Source organism: Anabrus simplex, chromosome 1 (assembly GCF_040414725.1).
Source record: "Anabrus simplex isolate iqAnaSimp1 chromosome 1, ASM4041472v1, whole genome shotgun sequence".
In the NCBI taxonomy this organism is placed as follows: domain Eukaryota; kingdom Metazoa; phylum Arthropoda; class Insecta; order Orthoptera; family Tettigoniidae; genus Anabrus; species Anabrus simplex.
In genome coordinates this window covers 1,449,843,444-1,449,870,967 of record NC_090265.1, presented here as the reverse complement: position 1 = coordinate 1,449,870,967, position 27,524 = coordinate 1,449,843,444, and the positions used below count along the sequence as shown (strand labels likewise).

Sequence of the window (27,524 nt, the reverse complement as noted above, 5' to 3'; positions counted from 1 at the left end):
CTCAGAGACAGTACAGTTATCTCTTCCCCTGCCAGATCTTGGATTCTATAGTCATTGATCAGTATTTAAAGTTTCACTCAAGTTTCTATCCATTTCTGCTTTTCTTGGGAATTAGCTTATGCAGTGTTTTCCTCTTGTCTTCGGCACACAAGGTTAACAGCCACTTCTACCCTGGAGAACGATGCTTGCACTGAAGCATATTTCATTATGAAGATATTAACCCGCTAGTGGTCGCTATATGAGCAAAATGCTCACAGTCATTGAAAATCATCTGTTTTTTTTAACTTGGGTCTTTTTGTACCTTCACACTCCAGTTTTGAGAGAGGGACGAATGCACTGAAATGTACATCTGTGTCCTTGAGAAGGGACAGGGAGGGAGGAATTATCAGCGACCATCAACAGTGTGCATTTTGCTTCATGCGTGACCAGTCACGTTGGCGCTAATTTCTGTGTGTATTATAGATTTGTTATTGATGTACGTTGTTTCATTCTTTGCATCTTATTGTATTAATGTGTTGTGTAATTAGTGCGTGACGATGGCTTCAAGTTGTGACATTTTAGCTCGGTTTGACGAAATTCCTAGTGATTAACTCAAGGGCGAGAACAGTGACTTGGACTGTGAAAGTGAACAAGTGAACATAAAACAGATACTGAACAGTCCGAGAGAGCAGAACGTGCTGATGGAACCAAACCTAGAGAGCAATCTGTAGCTGGCGAACAACCTACTGTATGTTGGAGGTAAATGAGAATTTCATGTTTAGTGACAATGTTTATATAGGAAAAGATAAGGTGACAAAGTGGGGTTGACACCCACCAAGAAGAAATCCATGCTCACGTACTTGTGCTTAAAATATAGTAACTCATCCTCCTTGTGTAAAGGGCATTGCGAAAGATGCACACACTGTTTTAGAAAGTTGGAAATTGTTTTTTCCAGGCACAGTTATAACCATTTGCGATTTATTACTATTTGTAATTTTATTTGTAACTTTTAGTGTTCTTGATAACCATTTCAGATTTACTCTTATGTTCATTTAGTGTGTTAATACATTTACGCTTGAAAGTTTGGTAATTACTATGTAAACATTTTTCTCCACATGCGACCACTCGCGTTACCCTCATCCATTTAAATAGGAATGTGATTACTGCATTTCCTTCTTTTAAGTATTGAATAGGTTGAACCTCCTTTTCTATTATTTAATTTTTAACATTACCCTCATCCTAGCGACCACTAGCGGGTTAATAGGAAAATGTAGAGAATTGAATTTGAAAACACACATTGAATTTTTTGTGGACTTTAAAAAGGCCTTTAATCGAGTAAAAAGAAAAAAAAAGGCTTAAAATTCTAAAACAAGACAATGTCTCTCAACACATTATTAACAATATCTACAACATCTACAAATCCAATGTCATTTCCGTAAAATTGAGCAAAAACCAGATCAAGTGGAAATCAATAAGTGGTGGTGTAAAAAAGGCTGCGGACTCTCCCCTCTACTTTTTATAATATATCAACGGGAAACTACAGCCGTAACTAACTCCCAAGGACATGCAGCTCTCTCTGTATAAATGATGTACTGATGATGGCTTCCTCCCGGGTAAAATATTCCGGAGGTAAACTAGTCCCCCATTCGGATCTCCGGGTGGGGACTCCACGAGAGGGGCGATCAACAGGAAGATGGATAATGACATTCTGCGAGTCGGAGCGTGGAATGTTAGAAGTTTGAATCGTTGTGGTAGATTAGAGAATCTGAAAAGGGAGATGAATAGACTAAAGTTAGATGTAGTTGGTATAAGTGAAGTACGTTGGCAGGAAGAACAGGATTTTTTGTCAGGCGACTACCGAATTATCAATACAAAATCAAACAGAGGAAATGAAGGAGTTGGTTTAATAATGAAAAAGAAAATAGGGCAGCGGGTAAGCTACTACGACCAGCATAGTGAAAGAATTATTGTCGTCAAGATAGACACCAAACCAATGTCCACCACAATAGCGCAGGTCTATATGCCTACTAGCTCAGCAGATGATGAGGAAACCGAAAAAACATATGAAGAGATAGAAGATTTAATACAATATGTAAGAGGTGACGAAGATTTGATTGTGATGGGAGACTGGAACGCAGTGATAGGCCAAGGAAGAGAAGGTAATACAGTAGGAGAATTTGGATTGGGACAAAGGAACAAAAGAGAAAGTCGGCCGGTTGAATTCTGCACTGATCATAATTTAGTCCTTGCCAATACTTGGTTCAAACACCACATACGACGGCTTTATACGTGGATGAGACCTGGGGACATTGGAAGGTATCAAATAGACTTCATTATGATTAGGCAGAGATTCAGAAACCGGGTGTTGGATTGCAAAATTTTCCCAGGAGCAGCCGTGGACTCTGACCACAACTTGTTGGTCATGAAATGCCATCTGAAGCTGAAGAAATTGAAGAAAGGAAAGAATGCAAAAAGATGGGATCTAGACAAGTTGAAAGAAAAAAGTGCGAGGGATTGTTTCAAGGAACATGTTGCACAAGGACTAAATGAAAAGGCTGAAGGAAACACTATAGAGGAGGAGTGGATAGTCATGAAAAATGAAGTCAGTAGGGCTGCTGAAGAAATGTTAGGAAGGAAGAAAAGATCAACTAAGAATCAGTGGATAACTCAGGAGATACTAGACCTGATTGATGAACGACGAAAATACAAGAATGCTAGAAATGAAAAGGGCAGAAAAGAATAAAGGCAATTAAGGAATAAATTGGATAGAAAGTGCAAGGTAGCTAAGGAAAACTGGCTGAGGGAGAAGTGCAAGGATGTCGAAGGTTGTATGGTCCTAGGAAAGGTACAAGCTGCATACAGGAAAATCAAGGAAACCTTTGAAGAAAGGAAATCTAGGTGTATGAATATTAAGAGCTCAGATGGAAAGCCACTTCTAGGGAAACAAGACAAAGCAGAAAGATGGCAGGAACATATCCAACAGTTGTATCAAGGTGAAGATGTAGATAATTTGGTTCTGGAACAAGAAGAGGCTGTTGATGCTGATGAAATGGGAGACCCAATTTTGAGGTCAGAGTTTTGACAGAGCTGTGAGCGATCTAAATAGGAACAAGGCACCTGGAATTGATGACATTCCCTCTGAATTACTGACTGCCTTAGGAGAAACCAGCAAGGCAAGGCTATTCCTTTTAGTGTGTATGATGTATAAGACAGGAGAAGTTCCATCCGATTTTCAGCGGAATGATGTTATACCTATTCCCAAGAAAGCCGGCGCTGACAGGTGTGAAAACTATCGCACCATTAGTATAGTATCTCATGCCTGCAAAATTTTAACACGTATTATTTACAGTAGAATGGAAAAACAAGTTGAAGCTGAGTTGGGAGAAGATCAATTTGGCTTCAGAAGAAATGTAGGAACACATGAAGCAATCCTGACATTACGTCTGATCTTAGAGGATCGAATCAAGAAGGACAAGCCCACGTACATGGCATTCGTAGATCCAGAAAGGGCATTCAATAATGTTGATTGGACCAAGCTATTTAAGATTCTGAAGGTGACTGGGATCAGATACTGAGAACGAAGAATTATCTACAATCTGTATAAAAATCAGTCTGCAGTGATAAGAATCGAGGGCTTTGAAAACAAAGCAGCAATCCAGAAAGGAGTGAGGCAAGGCTGCAGTTTGTCTCCACTCCTTTTCAATGTTTACATAGAACAGGCAGTAAAGGAAATCAAAGAGGAATTTGGAAAGGGAATCACAATCCAAGGAGAGGAAATCAAAACCTTGAGATTTGCCGATGATATTGTTATTTTATCTGAGACTGCAGAAGATCTCAAGAAGCTGCTGAATGGTTTGGACGAAGTCTTGGGTAAGGAGTACAAGATAAAAATAAATAAGTCCAAAACAAAAGTAATGGAGTGCAGTCCAACAAAGGCAGGTGATGCAGGAAATATTAATTTAGGAAATGAAGTCTTAAAGGAAGTAGATGAATATTGTTACTTCGGTAGTAAAATAACTAACGATGGCAGAAGTAAGGAGGACATAAAATGCAGATTAGCACAAGCAAGGAAGAGCTTTCTTAAGAAAAGAACTTTCCTCACCTCAAACATTGATATAGGTATTAGAAAGATGTTTTTGAAGACTTAACTAGCTCAGAAAGAAAGAGAATAGAAGCTTTTGAAATGTGGTGTTACAGAAGAATGCTGTAGGTGAGATGGATAGATTGAATTACAAATGAAGAGATACTGAATCGAATTGGCGAGAGGAGATCGATTTGGCTAGATTTGATGAGAAGAAGGGATAGAATGATAGGACACATCTTAAGACACCCAGGACTTGTTCACTTGGTTTTTGAAGGAAGTGTAGGTGGTAAGAATGGTAGGGGTAGACCAAGGTATCAATATGACAAGCAGATTAGAGAGATGTAGGATGCAGCAGTTAAGTTGAAATGAAAAGGTTAGCAGAGGATCAGGTGGCATGGAGAGCTGCATCAAACCAGTCTATGGACTGATGACTCAAGCAGCAGCATGAATGCAATAATGGAAACTTGGAAACAAGAATGCCATGGATCAATAGCAATAAATAGATGCCTTGAACACCTAGCCGCCATATTACATGCTGATGATGTTGCATTGTTGGCTACGATGGAAGATGACCTACAAAGATCAGTTTTCAATCTAAGAAATGTTTCCTTTGATTTTAAAATGATTATTTCAGCAGAAAAGACAAAAATAATTGCCTTCAAGGGAAGAGAACCGATTTGTAGTAAAATATGTTTAGATCATACAACATTGGAAAGAGTAAATGTGTTCAATTATCTCAGGTACAACTTATCATACCAAACAGAATTAGATATAACAGCAAAACAAAAACTACAGGAATAATAAACAACATCATGAAACCATCACTTGTTTAAAAACATACTCGACTGCACCTTTATAATACCCTAGCTAAACCAACACTTTGCTATGGATGTGAGGCATGGATATAAAGATCTCAAGACTTGTTTTGAATTACAGCATGAGAAATAACATTCATGCGTCGTAAAGCAGGGTATACAAAATGGGGCCATAAAAAGAATGAAGACGTGCTAAAAGAACTGAAAGTACAACCAATAACTGACTACTTCTTCAGTTGTCAGGAAAGCTGGAAACGTCATATACAAAGGATGGAACCTGGTGGATTGCCAAAGAGATTCTTCAATACCAACCCAGACGAAAAAGATCTGTAGGACATTCGATGAAGAGATGTCGGGAAAATGCAAGACCGTAACGGGACACATGGCTCAATACTTGGAAGGAAGATGATGATTTCCTACAAGAAGCACTTCTGGGTGTATGATTACGGGATATTTTTCCTTTCCTTTGGTGTGAGGAACATGTCCCCACCATTTGTCCAAGTATTCAAGATTCACCCTGATACTGACAATACCAAAAAATAGTGTTTATACATAGGTACATATTTAATCAAATCATTTCAATACATAATTTTAGACGTTCACTCTCAAGACACTGAGGAATGGTAGCCTATTAACTGTACTGTCCAGTTTATCAATCCTGCAACCATTAGAGCACTCACAAATGAAGCCCACAGCTTCAAGCCTTGCACAAAGTCCTTTGATGACAATAATTTTGTTCTCTCAAGCATAATGGTTGCCTGGTTGTACTTCCTCTTAAAACAATAATCACCACTATCACCCTCTAAAGCACTAAGAAAGGAGAACCTCAACTGGATCATCAAAGATTCAGAAAGTCACTTAAAGATATGACAGTGGTACAATGCTCATTCTCTAATTCTTTTTTTTGCCCGATTAGCTTTATGTCACACAGACACAGATAGGTCATATAGCGATGATGGGATCAAAACGGGCTAGAAGTGGGAAGAAAGCGGCCATGGCCTTAATTAAGGTAAAACCCCAGCATTTTCCTGGTGTGAACGTAGGAAACTGTGGAAAAACCATCGTCAGGGCTGCCAACAGGGGTGTGCGAACCCACTATCTCCCGAATGCAAGCTCACAGCTGTGCGCCCCTAACCACACGGCCAACTTACTCCTTGTACCCTAATGAATATATCTAATAACATTCCATAACGCCTACAAGCGAAATGGCGCTGGTCAGCTTCTTTACCGTAACTGTGTTGTGTGTGTGTGTATGTTTAGTCCTCAGCCCGAAGGCTGGTTGGATCCTCAACAGCTCCGCCATCAGCTGTCATAGATGGCCTAGGCATCACTGAAGAGGCGTACTAGGGAAATGAGGAGTGAGGTAGTTTCCCGTTGCTTTCCTCACTGAGCCAGAAGTTGCTATTACATATCAGTCTGCCAAGCCCACTGAAATGCATGCACCAACCGACCCTATGAGCAATATTTTCACACCATTCATAGCAGGGACTGGCTGCAGAAGGAATGGCATTACTAGCATCACTCATACCTCAGTCACTTTCATTTTGTCAAAGCCAAGGATAAAGCTGAGACAGATAAATGAAAGTAACAAGAATGCTCTAGCCCATACCAGAAGACATAGTGCACTGTAAACACTAGGTCCCACCAGTAAGGGCAAAGTTGTATAGATTGCAAAACTTGAAAAACTGCCAACATGAATAGTCTCATAATCAATAGAAAGAAAACAGTCCAGATAGTTTTCCGGAAAGGAGGGAGAATAGCAGAAAATGACAGGATAACAAGCAGTGAAACAGCCCTGGAAGTTGTGAATTCATTCAAATACTTGGGGATTACGCTCCAGCCCTCTTCTACTTCTTTTAGAATTTATGTAAGAGAAAGGTCATTGGCAGCCATCAGAAATATGTATGATCTGAAGGAACCCACTAAACTGTCTCTAAATACAGCCATGACACTGTTCTATGCAAAGGTTCTACCAGCCCTGACATACGGTTTGGAGCTAATTTATAAACTAATAGTAATACGGATCACTCAAAAGAATATAAAGTGTATCTAAGATCAGTCTATGCTATACTGAGTCACAGGTTTCGTTCTGTTTTTGCACTTTAGGAGATGATATTGTTCACATCTGTTCCCACACAAAGAGCAGACACAGTCTTTATTCGGGAAGTGAAAAATCTTCATTGTGCAAATCTTATGATGGAAACCGTGGATTGCATATCTGGTTATCACATCTTTGCTCCTGAAGCTCTTTGGTCCAATTTCGCTCTATCATTGCGTCCGTAGCAAAAAACTCGGGACCGGGCGAGTTGGCCGTGCGCGTAGAGGCGCGCGGATGTGAGCTTGCATCCGGGAGATAGTAGGTTCGAATCCCACTATCGGCAGCCCTGAAAATGGTTTTCCGTGGTTTCCCATTTTCACACCAGGCAAATGCTGGGGCTGTACCTTAATTAAGGCCACGGCCGCTTCCTTCCCACTCCTAGGCCTTTCCTATCCCATCGTCGCCATAAGACCTATCTGTGTCGGTGCGACGTAAAGCCACTAGCAAAAAAAAAAAAAAAACTCGGGGTCGATTTCCTTTGATTTCTCTGACAGCATCCGATGCGCTTCCTGATATTGGTGGGTAGCTGGTAGTAGTAGGCTGAGACGTATGTCCGCAATGAAGAAAATCTCCTTTGTGAGTTGGTATACCAATCTTGATAGAGCGGAAATCCCTACCCCGGTTGCTCTTTTGAGATATCTCGCCTTCACTTTTTCAATTCTTAACAGGTCATTTGCTGCTAATTTCTCCTATACGATGCCAATTCCATAGGTGGCGATACGGGTAATCACAGTCCGGAAGAGTGCCATTGCTGTTTCGATTGATATGCTTCTTATAAATTTTATACACTGTACATGGCTTTGATTGCTGCTGATGTTCTATCTATATATATATATATAATAAGAGTTTTGTCTGTACATTGCTCAGAATTTGAAAAGAATGATATTTCTGTATCGGTCATGTCCACAGTAACAAGAAAATGCATTTTTTACTTTTCCGTAATTTCTGTCTGTCTGTTGTTCTGTCTGTCTGTATGTACACGCATCACGAGAAAACGGCTGAAGAGAATTTCATGAAAATCGGAATGTAAAGTCGGGTGATGAACCGCTACAATCTAGGCTATAAATTATTTTAATCACGCTGAGTGAAATGGTAGTTTAGGGGAAGGCCTTCAAAATTTAATTCTCAAATATTTATGTTATTAGTGGTCGTGTCTTAATGAAAATCGCTAGACAAAGATGGAAAATAAGTTGCTACAATATAGGCTATACACGCTGAGAAAAATGGTAGTTTAGGGGAAGGCCTAAAATTTAATTGTCAAATATTTATTTTATTAGTGGTCGTATCTTCACGAAAATTGGTATGCAAAGTCGGAAAATAGGTCGCTATAATCTAGGCTATAAATTATTTTAATCACGCTGAGTGAAATGGTAGTTTAGGGGAAGGCCTGAAATGTAATCTATATATAAAATAAGTGTTTTGCCTGTACATTGCTCAAAATTTGAAATGAATGGTATTTCTGTATCTGTCATGTCCACAGTAACAAGGAAACGCATTTTTACTTTTCCGTTATTTCTGTCTGTCTGTATGTATGTTTGTACACGCATCAATAGAATACGGCTGAAGAGAATTTAATGAAAATCGGTATGTAATGTCGGGTGATGAACCACTACAAGCTCGGCTATAAATTATTTTGTTCACGCTGAGTGAAATGGTAGTTTAGGGGAAGGCCTGAAATGTAATTCTCAAAAAAGTTATGTTATTAGTGGTCGTATCGATAAATCTATATACTGTATATATAAAATAAGAGTTTTGTCTGTACATTGCTCAGAATTTCAAAAGAATGATATTTCTGTATCGGTCATGTCCACAGTAACAAGAAAATGCATTTTTTACTTTTTCGTAATTTCTGTCTGTCTGTCTGTATGTACATACATCACGAGAAAACGGCTGAAGAGAATTTTATGAAAATCGGAATGTAAAGTCGGGTGATGAACCGCTACAATCTAGGCTGTAAATTATTTTAATCACGCTGAGTGAAATGGTAGTTCAGGGGAAGGCCTGAAATGTAATCTATATATATAAAATAAGAGTTTTGTCTGCACATTGCTCAGAATTTGAAAAGAATGATATTTCTGTATCGGTCATGTCCACAGTAACAAGAAAATGCATTTTTTACTTTTCCGTAATTTCTGTCTGTCTGTCTGTATGTACACGCATCACGAGAAAATGGCTGAAGAGAATTTTATGAAAATCGGAATGTAAAGTCGGGTGATGAACCGCTACAATCTAGGCTATAAATTATTTTAATCACGCTAGGTAAAATGGTAGTTTAGGGGAAGGCCTGAAATTTAATTCTCAAATATTTATGTTTATTAGTGGTCGTGTCTTAATGAAAATCGCTAGACAAAGATGGAAAATATGTCGCTACAATATAGGCTATACACGCTGAGAAAAATGGTAGTTTAGGGGAAGGCCTAAAATTTAATTGTCAAATATTTATTTTTATTAGTGGTCGTATCTTCACGAAAATTGGTATGGAAAGTCGGGAAATAGGTTGCTATAATCTAGGCTATAAATTATTTTAATCACGCTGAGTGAAATGGTAGTTTAGGGGAAGGCCTGAAATGTAATCTATATATAAAATATGTGTTTTGCCTGCACATTGCTCAGAATTTGAAAAGAATTGTATTTCTGTATCTGTCATGTTCACAGTAACAAGGAAATGCATTTTTTACTTTTCCGTTATTTCTGTCTGTCTGTCTGTCTGTCTGTACGTATGTATGTATGATTGTACACGCATCAATAGAATACGGCTGAAGAGAATTTAATGAAAATCGGTATGTAATGTCGGGTGATGAACCACTACAAGCTCGGCTATAAATTATTTTATTCACGCTGAGTGAAATGGTAGTTTAGGGGAAGGCCTGAAATGTAATACTCAAATAAGTTATTTATGTTATTAGTGGTCGTATCGATAAATCTATATATATAAAATAAGAGTTTTGTTTGTACATTACTGAGAATTTGAAAACAATGGTATTTCTGTATCGGTCATGTCCACAGTGACAACGAAATGCATTTTTTACTTTTCCGTAATTTCTGTCTGTCTGTATGTATGTACACGCATCACGATAAAACGGCTGAGGAGAATTTAATGAAAATCGGTATGTAATGACGGGTGATGAACCACTGCAATCTACGCTACAAATTATTTTATTCACGCTGAGTGAAATGGTAGTTTAGGGGAAGGTCTGAAATGTAATTCTCAAATAAGTTATGTTATTAGTGGTCGTATCGATAAATACTACATAACTAACCTAACTTTAGTTATGTCGTAAGTTTTTTTTTTTTTTTTTTTTTTTTTTTTTTTTTTTTTTTTTTTTTTTGCAATTTTGCTTTACGTCGCACCGACACAGATATATCTTACGGCGACGATCGGATAGGAAAGGCCTGGGAATTGGAAGGAAGCGGCCGTGGCCTTAATTAAGGTACAGCCCCGGCATTTGCCTGGTGTGAATATGGGAAACCACGGAAAACCATCTTCAGGGCTGCCGACAGTGGGGCTCGAACCCACTATCTCCCGATTACTGGACACTGGCCGCAATTAAGCGACTGCAGCTATCGAGCTCGGTATATGTCGTAAGTTAGTAGTAGTTATGTAAGAAGTTATTAAATTTCCGATCACTTATGTCTTATACATTGTTTCCGTACCGCATATAATCGGAGATATTCATGATTTGGATTTTTGTTACTAAGTCCATATCAGCTTCGAGTCACGAGAAAATGGGTAAAGAGAATTTAGTGAAAATCGGTGTGTATAGTCTGAGAATAAGGAACTACAATCTACGATATAAATAATTTTGTAGGACACCCTAATATCGCAGAGTCGAAAGAAAACTAATGTGAAGGCCTGCAATGTAGAAAGCTCATAAACGTTATCAACAATAACACTACATTGACCATTGGTTGTTGTGATGTACTTTTTGTCTTCTGTTTCCTCTCATCTCCGATAGATAGGATTACTGCAGCGTACCGAGGTTTTTTTAAAATTTGCTTGACGTCGCACCGACACAGGTAGGTCTTATGGCGACGATGGGATAGGAAATGAATAGTGGTGTGAAGGAAGCGGCCTTGGCTTTAAGGTACAGCCTGGTGTGACAATGGAAAACCACGGAATACCACCTTTTTTTTGCTTAACGTCGCACCGACACAGATATGTCTTATGGCGACGATGGGATAGGAAATGTCTAGGAAGTGGAAGGAAGCGGCCGTGGCTTTAATTAAGGTACAGTCCCGGCATTTGCCCGGTGTGAAAATGGGAAACCACGGAAAACCATCGTCAGGGCTGCCGACAGTGGGGCTCGAACCCACCATCTCCCGAATACCATGTTCAGTGTTGCCGGCAGTGGGGTTCGAATCCACTATCTCCCAGATGCAAGCTCATAGCTGCGCGCCCCTAACCACACGGCCAACTCGCCTGGGCATACCGACTGTAACAGCCTGCCTGTATATTGGTGGGAAGTAGCTGGGGTGTAAGATAATTTTATTCTTTAGCATGCCATTCCTATGGTTCATACATTCTCTGATATATCTGGTACGTAACACACTGGTTCATCATAGTATTCGAGCTATACAATCCCTACTCTGAGCCACTGATTGGAATGAGTAGTGTGCATATTTAACGGAATAATGACAGAGGAGTGTTCACGACAGTTTGCGACCTGGCTATTCCAGCTCTGGAACTTTGGACTGTTAGATCAGCACCGTAGTACTGTTCGTTGAAAGTGAGAAATTGTGCGGTTTTTCATATGATCGAGTATTTTATATCATAACGTTGCTTTCAATCGCTACATTCCTACCGAAGTTTTTGTAATGACCTATGTTGAATTCAGTTAGGAAAACCACCAAGTCAGTCTTTCAGAGAATCCCGTAGCAAAGCACGGGTACATCAGCTAGTCTTTAATATGATTGCTGAAGGAAGTCATTGTTGGTTGGAGTATGATTCCCAGATATTTAAATTTGTTCACAATTTCCAGCAGTCCGTTCCCTAAATTTTTAAAGCTATGTCTTTAGCCACTTTTCCTCCTCTTCTGAAAACCACTTGCACAGTTTTCTTTTGGTTTATCATTAGTTTGTTTTCCATGGCCCAATCCTTTAGCCTTGTCCGGGATTTTTGGAGGCCCTCTTTGGATATGGATCCTATGGCCATATCATCGGCATACATTATCAGCTAGGTCGATGGCATGTCTTCTATAATGTTTGTTGTGTCTGCAGTCATAACACTGAATAGAAATGGACTTAGACGGTTTCCATTCATTTGCAGCAATTTTTTAGATGTGGTTATACCGTCATTTATTTCCAAAAGATTGTAGTCTAAGATCGTGTCTATAATGTTTCCAAGATCGTGATTTCCGATTAACTTCCTCAGTTTTAATTTCAGTAAGTCCCTGTCGATGAAGTCCACGAAAACAACGTAGTATTTCTCATTTCTTCTACTAGGGCTTCTTCTATTTTTATTTTTGAGAAATTCCACTGCTTGAGTTGTACTCCTTCCTTTCTGGAATCCGAATTGGCATTCCGGAATGAGTGAATCAACTATTTCAGTGAGATGATTATCTTTGTGTACAATTTGTACACATTACTTCCCAATACTATTGCTCTATAGGAACTTGGGTTGTCAGTGCTTCCTTTTCCTTTATATAGCATTTTCAGGGTTGCAGTTCTCCATGCATCTGGGATTGTTGCTGTCCATAGGCAGTAATTAAACAATTCTGTTCATATTGGAAGGAGGTCAAATTGTGTTGCTTTTAAGTGTTCTATATAAATTTTGTCTGGTCCTGCTGCTCTTTGGTTTTCCCGGCATTGATTGTTTTATTTTTTCTCTTGTTATTTCAAAGCTGAGTGTAGATGTTGTTTGGTAATCGTATTATCGTTCTTTCTTTATTTTCTCTGTTGAGCACTGTTGTGAAATGTTTTTCCCAACTTTCCATGGGTATTTCTGTGATTTTTCACAGATTGTTTTCTTTGCAGGACAGCAAAAGGGTCTGTTTTAGCTTCCGATATAAGGTTCTTGGCCAGAGGTTCAATATGAGCAGCTCTCTTGTATCTCAACAGTGTTCTGTATTCTTTTCTCCTTGCCACGTAGATCTTCAAATCTTCAGCATTCTCTGTTGTTCTAGCTGTGTGAAGAGTTTGTAGCGTGATCTTTCTTTTGACATAGCATTCGTTATCAAACCATATTTGGGCTCTTCGTTTCTTTATCGAAAAGGTGGCTCTCTCTATTAGGGATGTCGCTGCATTCACTGCCTCGTTCATTTGACCCTGATGTATTAGATTCCTTGCTTTCTCAATTTCTTCCGAGTTCTTTATTATGTCTATATTGAGCAGTCTTGAAAGTTTTGTATCATCTGTTGTACTGATATAGGTTTTCGATGTTCCTCTTAGTTCTATTTCCGTTAGTATTGGAATGTGTTTTCTGATGGGGGCTGCTTCTGACGTCCATAGGCTTACCTGCTTCTTTACTTTTATCGTTTCTCCTTTATGATGATGCTATTTGCTTTACGTCGCACCGACACAGATATGTCTTATGGCGACGATGGGAGAGGAAAGGCCTAGGAAGTGGAAGGAAGCGGCCGTGGCCTTAATTAAGGTACAGCCCCGGCATTTGCCTGGTGTGAAAATGGGAAACTACGGAAAACCATCTTCAGGGCTGTCAACAGTGGGGCTTGAACCCACTATCTCCCGATTACTGGATACTGGCCGCACTTAAGCGACGGTTTTTCCTTTATAGGAAACCAAGTTTATTGTGCTGGTTCCATTGAGTGCGAAGTACATTTCTAGTTCTTTCTTGTTGATCAATTGAAAACCTTCTTCCCTTACAGAGTCGATAAGCATTTCAGATTTGGAGTTTGATTGATCGATCCTACAATTGAGATTGCCAGCGATTATCACATTTTCTTCTTCTGATGTCTCTTCTATCGCACTTAGAATTGCTTCTGATGCATCTTCTGTTGATTTATCAGGAGACATGTAAATTCCTATAACAGTGATATAGTGTGTTTTAATGATAATAGCATTTTCTTTTTTTGAGCACTCTCTTCACATGTCCTACTGTTGCCTTGAGGAAACAGGTTACTCCTCCAGCTGGTTTTCCTGCTGCTGGTACAGCACATTGATGGTGTCCGTAAAAACCATGCAAAGTTATCGGTTCCAAGAGGAAAGTTTCAGTGGCAATCAAGATGTCCATATTCTCTATTATGCTTTTTGGGGAAAAGTCTAAGGCATTTTTTAATCCTTCAGTGTTCGAGAGGAGGATCTTCATGTTTATTGAGGACTTTTTATTCAAGCCTTATCCCGGTTCGGTGGCCTCGAAAAAGAAATGGTCTTACTAGCACCCTCTAGCCAGAACTCTGGTTTTCCTACCTTCTCTAATTCTCCAAAAGTGATCCCCACTTTAAATGCTTTATTTGAACCTAATGTTTCTAGTTGTTCGCATTCTACCTTTCCAGGTATGTTTCTCAAATAATATTTTATGTTCTCTGTTGTTGTAGAGGAGTGCAGTCACCCTACATATATCCAGGTGGTACGTTCCCCGGCTTTTAGAATGTTCTCATTGTTTTCAGTTATGTACCTGTGAATTTGAGTTGTCGATTTTTCTTCTTTTTCACTGCCTCTGTCCATGGGGTTTCGGACGTCTGTAATTTTTGTTCAGTCGTTTTATTTTCACTTTGGGGTCTGGTGTCTCCTTCGCTGGCTCTTCTATGCCTGATATAAATCTCTTGTTGTGTCAGAGTTGTTATTTGTTTTACCGTGTATGTTTTCTTTGATTGGCTTTGTGTCTCCTCTATTACAGACTGTCTTACATCTTGTTTGGCTTTCTCTTGTATTGTTTGGATATCTGTGGTTTTTTTTGCGGTCTTGGTTTTATCTTGTTTTCTTGTGTAATGTTCCGCTGTTAGCTTCTCCATTGCTTCCGCCAATTCTCCCATCTTCTGATTCATCTCTGAAAGTCTTCTATGACTGTTTGCATGCTTTTCCTGCTTTGTATAGGATGAAATCTTGCTCACAGTCGTAACAGACCCACAGCAGTTTTGATTTCCTCTTATTTGTATTCTTTAGCGCGTTGAATTGGCCTTGTTGGAGTTCTGCGCATATCAAGTGATGCCATCTTTGGCATAATTCATCACATAATACTGCTGTGTCATTTTCTTCTACTTTTTTCTCAAATACAGGACATTCATCCTGATGCTTGACGATTTTCTCACCAGTCATCGACATCTGTTGGGTGTGCCTGTCACTCATTTCTTGACTAGCTTTACCAGATGAATTTCTGTCGTCACTCCTGAATTCTTTTTTTGGACCTCAAATAAAGTAGCTCTCTATACACTCATGAACTAGTTTAAATAGATGTGAATTGTTTCACACACCATATACTTATGATATTACCAACACTCTCACGCGAATGTCTGACGCTATCTGGTGACGTAAGCTATGAAATGTACACTTGTTTTATTCCATGCAAGAGCAGTTACTGCTTTTTATCCTTAGAACTTATAACTACCAAGATCCCCAAGTTTTACTGGTTAAAAATTAACTAGAAAATTATTAATCTAGCCTACTCTAAAATAACACTTCCACCAACTTATTAGCACTTATATGATCACAACGAATACTTCAAACAGATACTGAAGAAACAAAATCACTCCTTTTATGAAAATCCTTTACCACAACCTGATTTTACGGTTATCTTGATCAAAGAGAATTTAAAAAAAGGGCAGGATACGGTGGAGATTATGAATAATGGCATATCAGACAATACTCAACAAAACTCCTCTGTTGTTGGGTCCTAACAATGTTTGGAGCTAATTTGGGAACATCTAATTCTATCTGACCTTAGAGTTATTGAGAATGTCAAGGCTAGATTCTTAAAAAGAATTTTAGGTATTTCTAAAATGTCACCATCAAGACTTGCTTATGAGCTAGCCAGAGAAACCTTCCTTATGAAAGACATAAGAATGAGACTACAATTACCCTCCACACGACAAGAACAGGAACTACTTCAAATTAGACTAAGAAAACGAGCGGAAATTGACTTTGAATTCTACAGGACGGTCGCAATGGTTAATCGAAGCTGGACTGGGCCGAACAACGAAGTGAGGAGTGCTCTGAACAGACTGACCATACACGGTTTCCATCACAAACTGTGCTTACGACCTGGTTTTCATGACCCATCTGTACAGTACAGTACAGTACGTGTGTGTGTGTGTGTGTGTTATGTAACAAACAATGTGATCGATACCATTTAAGTGAATGCAGTAAAAGAACAATTTACTTATTGGATTACTCTAAAATATAATGCACATTTGTGCGCAATTTCTTCTTCTTTGGAGAGGGTATGAAAACTTTAAACATTTAGGCTTGAGGTTGTCACAGTGCTTGCATTTAAACAATTGATAAGATAAATAGCAACTTACCAAAGGAACAACACTAGGAGCGGCACAAACTTGCATCTTACTCTGAAGAGTTGATACAGTGTTCCCATGTTCCAAGGGTTTCAAATGTGAGGTTATCTCCTCGCCTTTAAGCGATTCGTCATCGCTACTGCCATATTGCTGTATTTCAAGCATTGTAATCGGTAGAAAATGGTATAAAAATCAAACCTAAAACCTATACTTGGACAATAACATTCATGTATTAACAGTTCAACTCATATTACTGCATATTACAGTCCAGCTACACTATTAACATCCACAACATTGGCCATGACAGATTTGGAATAACAACAGACGGAAAGATATTTCACTCTACCCATACAATCATGAACAACGGACGGGTCTCCCGGTGTTACAGGATGGTTTGGGATGGTTTAACTTCATTGATACCGCCCACCACACACACATTCTTTGGACACATGTCTTGTCTGCGGTGCTTGTCTGTCACGCAGATCTGGAATTTCCCTTTGATCTGGAAAGTGTTGTTTCGAAGAGGTTTCTGAGTACAATTCTTTACTTATTGTAAAACATATCTGCGAGAGGGAAAACAGATACATTTAGTACGTGGCAGCCTTTGAATCCATATATTTTGAGAGTAGCAGTGCCTGTGCATGTGATCCGCGACGACTTGTGATATTCTGACTCAGGATGGAAAATGATAATAATTGCATTACTATCCGTGAAACGGACGATAGTGAAGAAGACAGTGAAAACGGCGTGGAGGCAAAATCTGCGCATGTGTCTATCCATTCTAGTGGCACACCCAATAACGTTGACATTTCCCGATCTTCCTCTAGTGCATCTTTGGTTAGTAGTTCTCAGACGGATGATATTATCAGAAATAATTGTTATCCTGCTGATGATTTCGTTAGCAATGACGATGCAGCCGAAGTTGTCTTGGAAGATGTTGAAAAGATGATTTCCCGAAATCTGCCTTTAGTGAATGTTCCAGAGAAGATCATAATATGTCTTGACACTGCTCAAGATCCTGATTACACTCCCTTCAAATTAGGCGATGGTTCTAAATATACACCGTTAAGCATGATTAAGCGAGTGACTGAAATATTCATGAAGAGTAAACATATTATTAATGCTAAACATGAATTTGCTTTGATAGTTCTGCAGAGTGATTCAGCTTTGTGGCTACGAGACTTCACTAGGGAACCATGTGAAATTGTTTTAGCATTAGATGATGTGAGTGAATCATGCCCACAGAAGTCATTTGATTTGTCAGCCTTGTTTGATTTAATTAAAGGACATGTTTTACTCCCAGTAATCGAAGATCCTTCTATAACACCCCCACCCTATGTTGTAAGAGTTATTTTGCTGTATAGTCGTTCATACTGTTTGCCTGAATTCAAACACGGCAGAGAATCATTTGATTTTCTTACTGCATCTCAGTACTTCACTCTTGATACACTTTATATACACGAGGATCCTTCAGAAAATAATAAATGTGAGGAAATCTACAAAGTATTGGATGATTTGGACGAGAAGGGTTTTTCATATGTGTTTGGTGTTCCAAGAAAGCCCACTATTCTTCATGACACCATGGCAAAATTATTAGCTCATCCTTTGCAGCGACCTTTGCAGAAAATGGCTCATTATAAACTTGAATGGCAAGAACCACAGTAATTTTGTTAGTGCTGTAGGCCTATGCCAAGAACCATACAGAAACTGTGTTGCAGGTTTATTTATGAAGAGAGCTTCATATATATATATTATTGGGTAAAACCGTGAAGTATATAGCTGGTAATATATCATCAGAAATTCTGAGTAACTTTTATAACTTCTGTCTCATTGTATTAAACCTGATAAACCAGTGCTTATTTTAAAATATTTGTTTAAAAAGAAATTTGAAAATTGAGTAGGCTTTATGATAGTGTTAATATTTCATACCAACATTAGGCTAGACTAGGGATACTTCTTAATGCATTATCCATTTCGATGTGCATGTCTGTGATTGAACTATTTTAGTAGAACAACCTACAAGACTTGCTTTCTAGGTAATAGTCAACATTGAGAACTAAAAAAAAAAAAAAAAAAACAACTACTTATCAACTTAACTGTGATCAAACTGATACTGTGTATATTGCATGGAATAAAGTACCTTGTCTGTGAATTATGGAAAGCATTTCAGGCATTGTTTTTCCTCTTTTGTTTTAAACTACTAACTCATTGACCAGGAAGAGTTGTAGGTAGTCGCCTAGTCTTTAAAGAAACAATAATTTTAATTTATAGAAATTCCCAGTAATCTTCAGCCTAAGTTATGCCACGAAAACTTAAACAAAAATGTAGATTAAAAAATTATTAAAGAAATTCACTATGGTAAGATTCACTGATGTACTATTGTAACACTTATTCTTTATTTCATAGCAGTGAATTTTGTTTCTAACATTTTCTTTTGATATTCTCATAGATTTCTACTCACTAGACTGCATGGCAAAAGCCTGGGTTTTGTGTGGTCTCTGGAGGGACCTAGAGCAAGTCTTTCTAGATGATACTTATGGGTGAACAGAGAGAGTTGGTCGTGCGGTTAAGGGTGCACAGCTGTGAGCTTGCATTTGGAAGATAGTGGGTTTGAACACCACTGTTGGTATCCCTAAAGATGGTTTTCCATGGTTTCCTATTTTCACACCAAGCAAACGTTGGGGCTGTACCGTAAGACCACGGCCGTTTTCTTCCCACTTCTAGCCCTTTTCTATCCCATCGTTGCGATAAACGTATCTGTGTTGATGCGACATAGAGCCACTTGTACAAAAAAGAAAAAAACAAACTTGCACGTCTGGATGTGTGATGATTACCATAAAGAGGAAGGGAGAGTGTGACCTGCCCCTCTCAAATAACACAAGAGATCTGCTTAAGATGTAACGCGCCCATCCATCAAACGTGTCAGATGCTCACTCGTATATTAACACTATGGAGAGATTTAGAATTTTAGAATTGAACCCAGGCTTTTGCCATGCAGTCTACTGAGTAGAAATTGTATACCACCACTTCCTACCCTGCCGGCCAACATTCTTATTGTTATTTTTTTCCCCATCACCAACAGGACTCAAACCAGCTAACCATGGTATCAGACCATAAAGACTTGATGCTTTAACGATTATGGCCACCAAGCAAAGATATAAGGCTGGACACATTAATTACAAGTTTCATGGAGAATTTCTGTGCGATACCACCAAATTTCAGTGAATTTTTTATTTTATGCCTGTGTATGTTACAAAGTTAGGGCTCATGGCACTCTTACACTTAACCAAAACATACGGTATACAGTCACATACACAAGAACCTCGTTTATCCGGATTAAGTGGGACCGGAACTGATGTGGATTATTGAAGATCCAGATAATTCGAAATAAACAACTAAAAAATGAATAGCCTACAGTACACCTTATATAATCTATTAACAGAGGTTGTACCATTAATACATTTTTTTCAGTCGTACAAACAAATATAAGAACACTTTTCTTACATTTACGACTCTGTTTTATGCTCTAAAATAATGTGCGAGTTTTTTCTGTTTTACATTTGTATAGTGTTTGCATCTAGCACAATCACGAAGATGTTTTACTAGCAACAGTTCTGCTGGTGTGGTTTCAGTCAAGGAATCTAAATAGGCCATCAGTTTGTCCAGCTGCATTGTTGCCTCTCCATGAGTCGTCGTCTCTTCTGATGGAGCACCAGTTTCATTTTTGAATTCACCATCAGTGAATTAGTAATGCGTTGAATTCGAAAGAGCGTGGGTTTGAATCCCACCTTGGCCGTCCTGGGAATGGTTTTCCATGGTTTCCCATTCTCAATTCCAGACGAAGGCCGGGATGGTATCTTGGATAGACCGTGGCCAAATTACTTCCAATTCCTGTCCTTAACTATCCTTGGCGGAAAAGGCATTCAAGAACAGTCAACTCCATAAAAGAAATACTGTACAAGTAAAAATAAATTTTACTATTTTCAATCCAGATTAGTGAGGGCCAGATAAACGAGGTTCTTGTATAATTTGAAAGTTGATAAGATTGTATACAGTATCTAGAAACTACCTAAATTCATGGAATAAAATAGTATAATAATAGTTATTTTGTTAATGATTTAATAGTATCTATCTGCATTACCTTACAATAGATCTAAATCACACTGCTCCATTCACTCTAGCATTCATACAAGCTGTTCATATATTTAAGAGGAAATCTCGACAAGATCGTTCAAATGAGGCTTTTGACGTGCTATTACTTATACTGGCAGGGAGAGTGTTCCATAACCTTGCCCCAGACACCTAGAAGGAGCGGCTGTATACAGATGAGCAATTAAAGGGTTGCCTATCATAAGGGTAGAAGTTGATCTGGTATTATGTCCATTGATAGAGGAGAGAGGGAGAGGTAAAATTTGTAGATAGGTATTCAGGTGTAGAATTGTTCAGAAGTCAAAATATTAGCATCGCAGTACATAGGGTTCTTAGTTTGTTGATTTTGAGACAGGATAGCTTCTCATAATAAAGGGAGATGTGTGTTCTAAGTTCAAAGAAAATATAAATTGTATGCAAGAGTTTGTTGCCCTCTGAAGTTTCATTGTATGTTCTACAGTTGCATCGGTTAGTACAACATCACAGTAATAAATCACTGAAAAAATGAATGTTTAAATGTGTTATTTTCATACTATGTAGAAGAATGGATTGTTTAATTTTTTAGGGGATAAAGAGATGTATATACCTTTCTGCAGACACGTGTTATGTGATCATTCCAATTTAATGTCATTCATGACGATCGCTAAGTTTTTCACAAACTTCTGAAAAGGTATAGCTTCACCACAGATCATCACAGTAGGGAGGTGTGTGATGTTCAGGGTATTTAACCCGCGAGTGGTCGCTGTATGAGATTTTCTCTCACATTATCTTTTATTGTGCTATTACTTCACAGTGATGAAAGGGCGGTGACTGTTACCTCTTCTAGCTGAGTTTATAACTGTCATGAGTAGACCGATTCACATTTGAAGGGTAAGCACCCCCCTCCCCTAGTCAGAACAAAGGTTCCTATGTGTCCGTGCGCGGTGCGTGAGAGTTTCTCTCATCGCGCGACTAATGGTGTTGGTGTTATGTTCAAGTGGAGCGGGAAACTTACACCTGTTGTACGCATTAGTATTTGTATTATGAGCACTTCTTGTTTTTGAAAATGTTATTGTGTTCAGAAACCTTGCTTTTTAAGTAAATATTACTAGATATAATGCATGTGTGAAATTTTATTTTTTACGACTTCAGGACGGAAGTTATTTTTATGTACATTGCATATGTTATTTTAAGTAGTAATTTGTGTCTTTAATAAACAGCTAATCATTTCATTTTTATATCCGGCTCCATGGCTAAATGGTTAGCTTGCTGGCCTTTGGTCACAGGGGTCCCAGGTTCGATTCCCGGAAGGGTCGGGAATTTTAACTATGAATGGTTAATTTCACTGGCACGGGGGCATGGTGTATGTATCGTCTTCATCATAATTTCGTCCTCATCACAATGCGCAGATCGCCTACGGGAGTCAAATCAAAAGACCTGCACTTGGCGAGCCAAGCTTGTCCTCGGACACTCCCGGCATTAAAAGCCATACGCCATTTCATTTTTCTTGTTTCATTTTTATAGAAAATATATAAGGTAGAACTTGCGTTTCATTTCAACAGTAAATTTCAGCCTTACGCCCCACAAAACTGTCAAAAATGTCATGCTAATTTAATGTGAGAGAAAGTCTCACGTGCGACCACTCACGGGTTAAAAGCGTAGGCTGTCCTATTATGATTGCTTGTGTTTTCTTCGGGTTATTTAATAGGCAGTTCTCTTTAGCATAGGAGCTAATTGAATTTAAAATAAAGTGCATTTCGTGGATTGCCTTGTCAATGTCAAAAGACTTTAAAGTGCAGGTATATTTGAAGATCATAGGCATAAAGGCGATAGTTGCAGTCATTCGATTGAGAAGAAATATCATTAAATGTCCTTGTGTTTGATACAACTCGTCTTCGTCTATTTTTGAGGTCTGAGCCCATGAGCTGAATAGCAGAAGGAGCCATGCGAGATTTTTGTAATTTAGCTAATAGTATGTCTATATTCACAGTGTTAAAGGCACAAACTTTTAAAAAGTGGGTCTAACCTAGGTAGTGATAGGCGATGCTCTCGTTCGAGACTCTTCCGATTGACGTCGCAGATCTCTAGACTCTGCGAGAATCTCAGGACCAAGTCTCCTGTGCTGCGATCTGTGCGACGTCCCAGTAACTGTAAGCGTAGGCGTGATAGTACATCAGCAGTTATTGCGTGAAACTGCTGATGTATTTTACTTGAACAAACAATGCAGCGGACTGTGCTATGTGGCATCTCTTCAAAATAATCCCATGTCCATGACATGTTGCATTTTGGACATCGTTTTAAAGTTTCCGCGTACAATTAGATAAAATTACACATTGCACAGTCGTATACCGAAGTATGGAAATGTGTGCGGATAGATGTTGTCAAAAGCCTGGGAAAGTAACGCATGTTCAACTGTGAGCAAAGAATTATTTGAGGTGGACATCTTAGCCAAATAACCTTGTATAATTTGTTAATAACTGTAGATGGGATGTACACCTACCTGGATACCTCGCAATTGTTGTCGACAGGGTACCTTTTTGTGATGCAGACCAGGCTGGAGGTGTTCTCTGTGATGATTCCCCATTAGTGATATTTTGTGTTTTTAAGTGCCGGATCATACAAGAAGTATTTCTGCTGATGTATTTTACTTGAACAAACAATGCAACGGACTGTGCAATGTGGCATCTCTTCAAAATAATCCCATGTCCATGACATGTTGCATTTCGGACATCGTTTTAAAGTTGCCACATACAATTAGATAAAATTAAACATTGCACAGTCATATACTGAAGTACCTTATTATGACACCAATACTCTACAACAGTCTTTCCCAAACTGTGGTCTGCATATCCCTGGGGGGGCCGCAACGATAATCCAAGGAGTCCACAATAATAATGTAAGTATTTGAAGAGTGAAATTTTATTGTAAACACACAATTCATAGACCATTATACTAAATTTACGAACTATGTCTTCACTGTTGTATAACATACATACAGTATATAACTCTTAATTTGGCCGCTGAATGGTATAAGTTAGCAGCAGAAAAAAGAAGAAATACTACAAGGCAATGTAAGTGATGTAATTGTGAGACACTTGGAATTGCTAGTATCCACATTTCAATATTTTCCGCCTCTGGTTGTGATGATTTTGTGGATGAGAAATTACTTCTTTGAAACTGAACATCACATGCCCTCCCTTGAGGAAGATCAACTAGCCGAGGTATGTTGGCAGAGAGTAAGTGAAAAATAGATTGAAATATGATATGGGTGCAGAATCAGATGGAGTAACTTGTTTAGCTCCAGGAAGTTCCATGAATGTATCACAACTCCACGTCTCTGATTGTTTGGTCCATGACATCTCCTATACCCTGCAATTTTCAGAAAGGAAACACAGCGTTTAATGCCTTTCATGATAACATACCTGTGCGAGTGTACCGGCTTCCAGTGACTATGCTTGTATTTTATTTTATTTTTTTGCTATTTGTTTTACGTCGCACCGACACAGATAGGTCTTATGGCGACGATGGGACAGGAATGGGAAGGAAGCGGCCGTGGCCTTAATTAAGGTGCAGCCCCAGCAATTGCCTGGTGTGAAAATGGAAAACCACGGGAAACCATCTTCAGGGCTGCTGACAGTGGGGTTCGAACCCATTATCTCCTGGATGCAAGCTCACAGCTGCACGCTCCTAACCGCACAACTAACTCGCCCGGTGTGTAAAATATTTGGTCTTTGGAAAACAGCCCCATCTGTCCCATTGATCTAACAACCGCAACAAGTGGATTTTTTCAAGTAAATTTCCAGATCGAGAATGTTGTAATTACTAGCCAAGTGCCACATTGTTTAATAACTTCTGTGCATTTATAAAGAATCTTTATGTAAATGAAGTTAAATTAAACTTTCAAAGGAAGTAAATATTAGTCCTAAATTAAAAATCAATTTTTTTGTTTTTGTTTGTTTGTTTGTTTACTGAATGCAGTATTATGTTTTGTGGCTAAGGGGTCCTTGACATGATGCAATCTGTTCAGGGGGCCTCAGAGACAGAGTTTGGAGCTCTATAACATTGTAAGGAATTATTATCTTCGTCACTATAATGTTAGAAAACACGACCACTGGTCAAATGGATATTGAATGTGGGGGTCTGATAAATTGAGTCAGCGATTGACACCTACAATCAGTTTCTGTACTTAGCCTACTCAGTAAAATGAAAATGTTAAAGGTCAACCTTTTCAATACCATGAATGTTTATTGATGTGAATATATATCACATAACGTTTAGAGAAGGTTGGTACTAGTTTCGACGAATCCCAGTTCAATACGGAACAAAATGAAGTTTCTAACTTTCTTAGCCTACTCATTCGTGTACTTACCACTGCATACAATGATATACTCCATCAATAATAGACCTCGGTAGAAATGAACAGCCTAGCTGCTTGACACGTATTTATGGAATGGAGAAGGCCCGTGGTTGGCTTTTCGCACACTTGGCACGAACAACATTCAGCTCTGTCTACCTGTAGGCCTACAACACGCTGCTCGGTGCACAATGTGGGGACAACGCTCTCGAGATCTGTCGGTATATCTCACAAAAAACAAGTGCTTGCGCTAGTCTTGAAAAATTTTGAGAAAAATCAAGACCCCATTTCAGATTGCGCATCACTAAACCTAGGTATTCACTTCAGTGTTGTCTGCTTAACATAATTTAGGCCTAAACTGCTATAAGTTTTAACTTTCAAGGGATGACAGAGAGCCTGTAAACATTATTTAACTTACTAGGTCATCTCCCTGTTTATACTATACTGAGACCAGCTGTGTGGCATACATGACTAGGCATTCATCTTTTATGCTGAAGGTTGGAAATTCAAGTCCTGGCACAGTTAGTTGTCATTTGAATATGTATAAATTCTGAGCTGTGTCAGTAGATTTGCTGGCATATTAAGAAACTCCTTTTAAGGGTGAAATTCTGGTACTCTACTCTGACATCCCTTAAAATTGATAGTAACTAAAGGAATGTTAAGCTCATAGCACTTGTAATTACTGCCACTAGGAATCAGCACTCTTAAATGTCAACTAGTTGTGTTTACCTTTCATTTCTGCTACCTAGACCACATGAGGCAAGTGCCTAACCAACTATACTTTGCAGCCAGCTGCATAAAAACCAATTTCATTGAGGAATGATGGGATAGACAAAACATTTATTAGAAATGCAGTTTGTTATTTGTTAAGTTGCCGCTCACTGTGAGTGAGTTGGCCTTGAGATTAGGGGCGTGCAGCTTAGAGCTTGCATCCGGGAGACGGTGGGTTCGAACACCACTGTCGGCAGCCCTGAAGATAGTTTTCTGTGCTTTCCCATTTTCACAACAGGCAAATGCTGTGGCTGTACCTTAATTAAGGGCACAGCCGATTCCTTCACACTCGTAGGCCTCTCCTATCGCTTCATCGCCATAAGACCTATCTGTGTCGGTGCGACATAAAGCCAGTTATAAGAAAAGAAAGTTTTCACTCATCCCAAACAAGGCTCTTTTTGAATCTTAAATGGATTATCAAGGTTGCCACCATGATCTATGGGTTAGCATAATGATTTCCATTCAGAAAGTCCAGGTATGAACCCCAGATTCGCTATGGAGGATTTGGATTTATGTGTGAAGGGTAGAATGTGATGCACTCTATCTAATAAGGGCACCCGAGAAGAGAAATGATCAGAATTCTGCTCTGAGTCATTTGAAAAGTGGCTTTCCTTGATATCTAAATTCAAGTTGTGTTTTTCTTCTTCTTGGCCTTATTCACAGTTTATTGGGGTCAGCAATTGCTGTGGATTTCGCCCAGTTTTACAGCTGGATACCCTTCCTGATCTCAACCCTATGAAAAGGGATATATTAACTATTGCGTATTTCTGTAGTGGGGAGCAGTGTTGTATGAAAATGAAGGAAGTGTATTAAGGCAAACACAAACATCCATCCCCAAGCAAGACAAATGAACCATACACAGTTAAAATCCTTGGCTCAGCCGGGAATGAACCCAGGGTCCTCTGTATCGAAGGCCATGCACTGACCATTTAGTCAAGAAGCTGGACGATGTCAGAAGATCTCTTCCTTTTTTCAGGAAATTCAACAAAAATTGGTTAGGCTTGTATTGAGTGGTTATATTACAATACTAACAATTACCCGCAGCATCGCTTGCATGGATTTCGTAATTTGATCAAAGTAATCATTCCTCAGCATTGTATTAAGACATCTGAAAATTCCTAAAGTATAAAAACACGCCCAAAAATTGAGTTTCATTTACCCCAGAAATTCTTTGTAAACCATGTTTGTGGTATTACCTTTTGGGGCTAAGACATCCATGCGACATAGAACTGTACATGTGAAAAACAGTCTTCTCTCAAGTTGAAAAAAATACCTATTCCCACATCTGTAACATCTTCACTTTTTGAGATATACATAAGTATTCCCATAAAAAGAATTCAACGCCTTGATCCGTACTCTCCCATTCCCACTCCTCATCTAAGTTTATATTCCGAAAACAAAAATACACGTTCCTTTATTTTTAAAGGAGATTCCAAATACCAACTTTCACATCTGTAACATATTCAGTTTTTAAGGAATAAGTATCCTCATAAAAAATAATTCATCTAATTTTTACTTCTTTTCAACCCCCCCTGTTAAGTGCCTTCTCCGAAAACAAAAAGGTACCTGTTCCTGTATTTTTAAAGGACTTTCTAAATACCAAGTTTCTTGTCTTAACATGGTAAGTTTTTGACATATAATGTAATTATACCAGTACACCCCTTTATGTTGAAAGGAAATTCAAAATACCAACTTTCACGTCTGTAACAGCTTCAGTTTCTAAGATAAAGCATCCTAATAAACATATTTCAACTCCTTATTTACTTATTTTCAACCCCACACCCCTTAAGTCGATTTTCCTAAAAAAAACAGATGAGTGTTTCTTTATTTTTAAAGGATATTCCAAATTCTAATTTTCACGTCTGCAACATCTCCAGTTTTTGAGATATAA

At 38.7% G+C, this 27,524-nt stretch overlaps 2 protein-coding genes across 2 annotated transcripts in view; one reads left to right on the top strand and one right to left on the bottom strand.

The window, feature by feature from the left end:
- Positions 1 to 16,659, bottom strand: part of LOC136858415 (pre-mRNA-processing factor 17) — a 167,216-nt gene extending 150,557 nt beyond the window's left edge. Inside the window, exon 1 of the mRNA XM_067137939.2 lies at positions 16,393 to 16,659. Within this exon, the coding sequence (XP_066994040.1) occupies positions 16,393 to 16,545 (153 nt within the window). The 5' untranslated portion in view covers positions 16,546 to 16,659. The remainder of the gene's footprint in view (positions 1 to 16,392) is intronic.
- A 169-nt stretch (positions 16,660 to 16,828) lies between these two features.
- Positions 16,829 to 18,544, top strand: LOC136858416 (BRISC and BRCA1-A complex member 1). The gene has a single exon (XM_067137940.2). The coding sequence runs from the start codon at positions 17,059 to 17,061 to the stop codon at positions 18,043 to 18,045; it is 987 nt and encodes a 328-aa protein (XP_066994041.1). The 5' UTR covers positions 16,829 to 17,058; the 3' UTR covers positions 18,046 to 18,544.
- The last annotated feature ends 8,980 nt before the right edge of the window (positions 18,545 to 27,524 follow it).

What these genes read in the sequence shown, in the direction of transcription:
- LOC136858416 (XM_067137940.2), top strand. Translation starts at nt 17,059, where the DNA reads ATGGAAAATGATAATAATTGCATTACTATCCGTGAAACGGACGATAGT.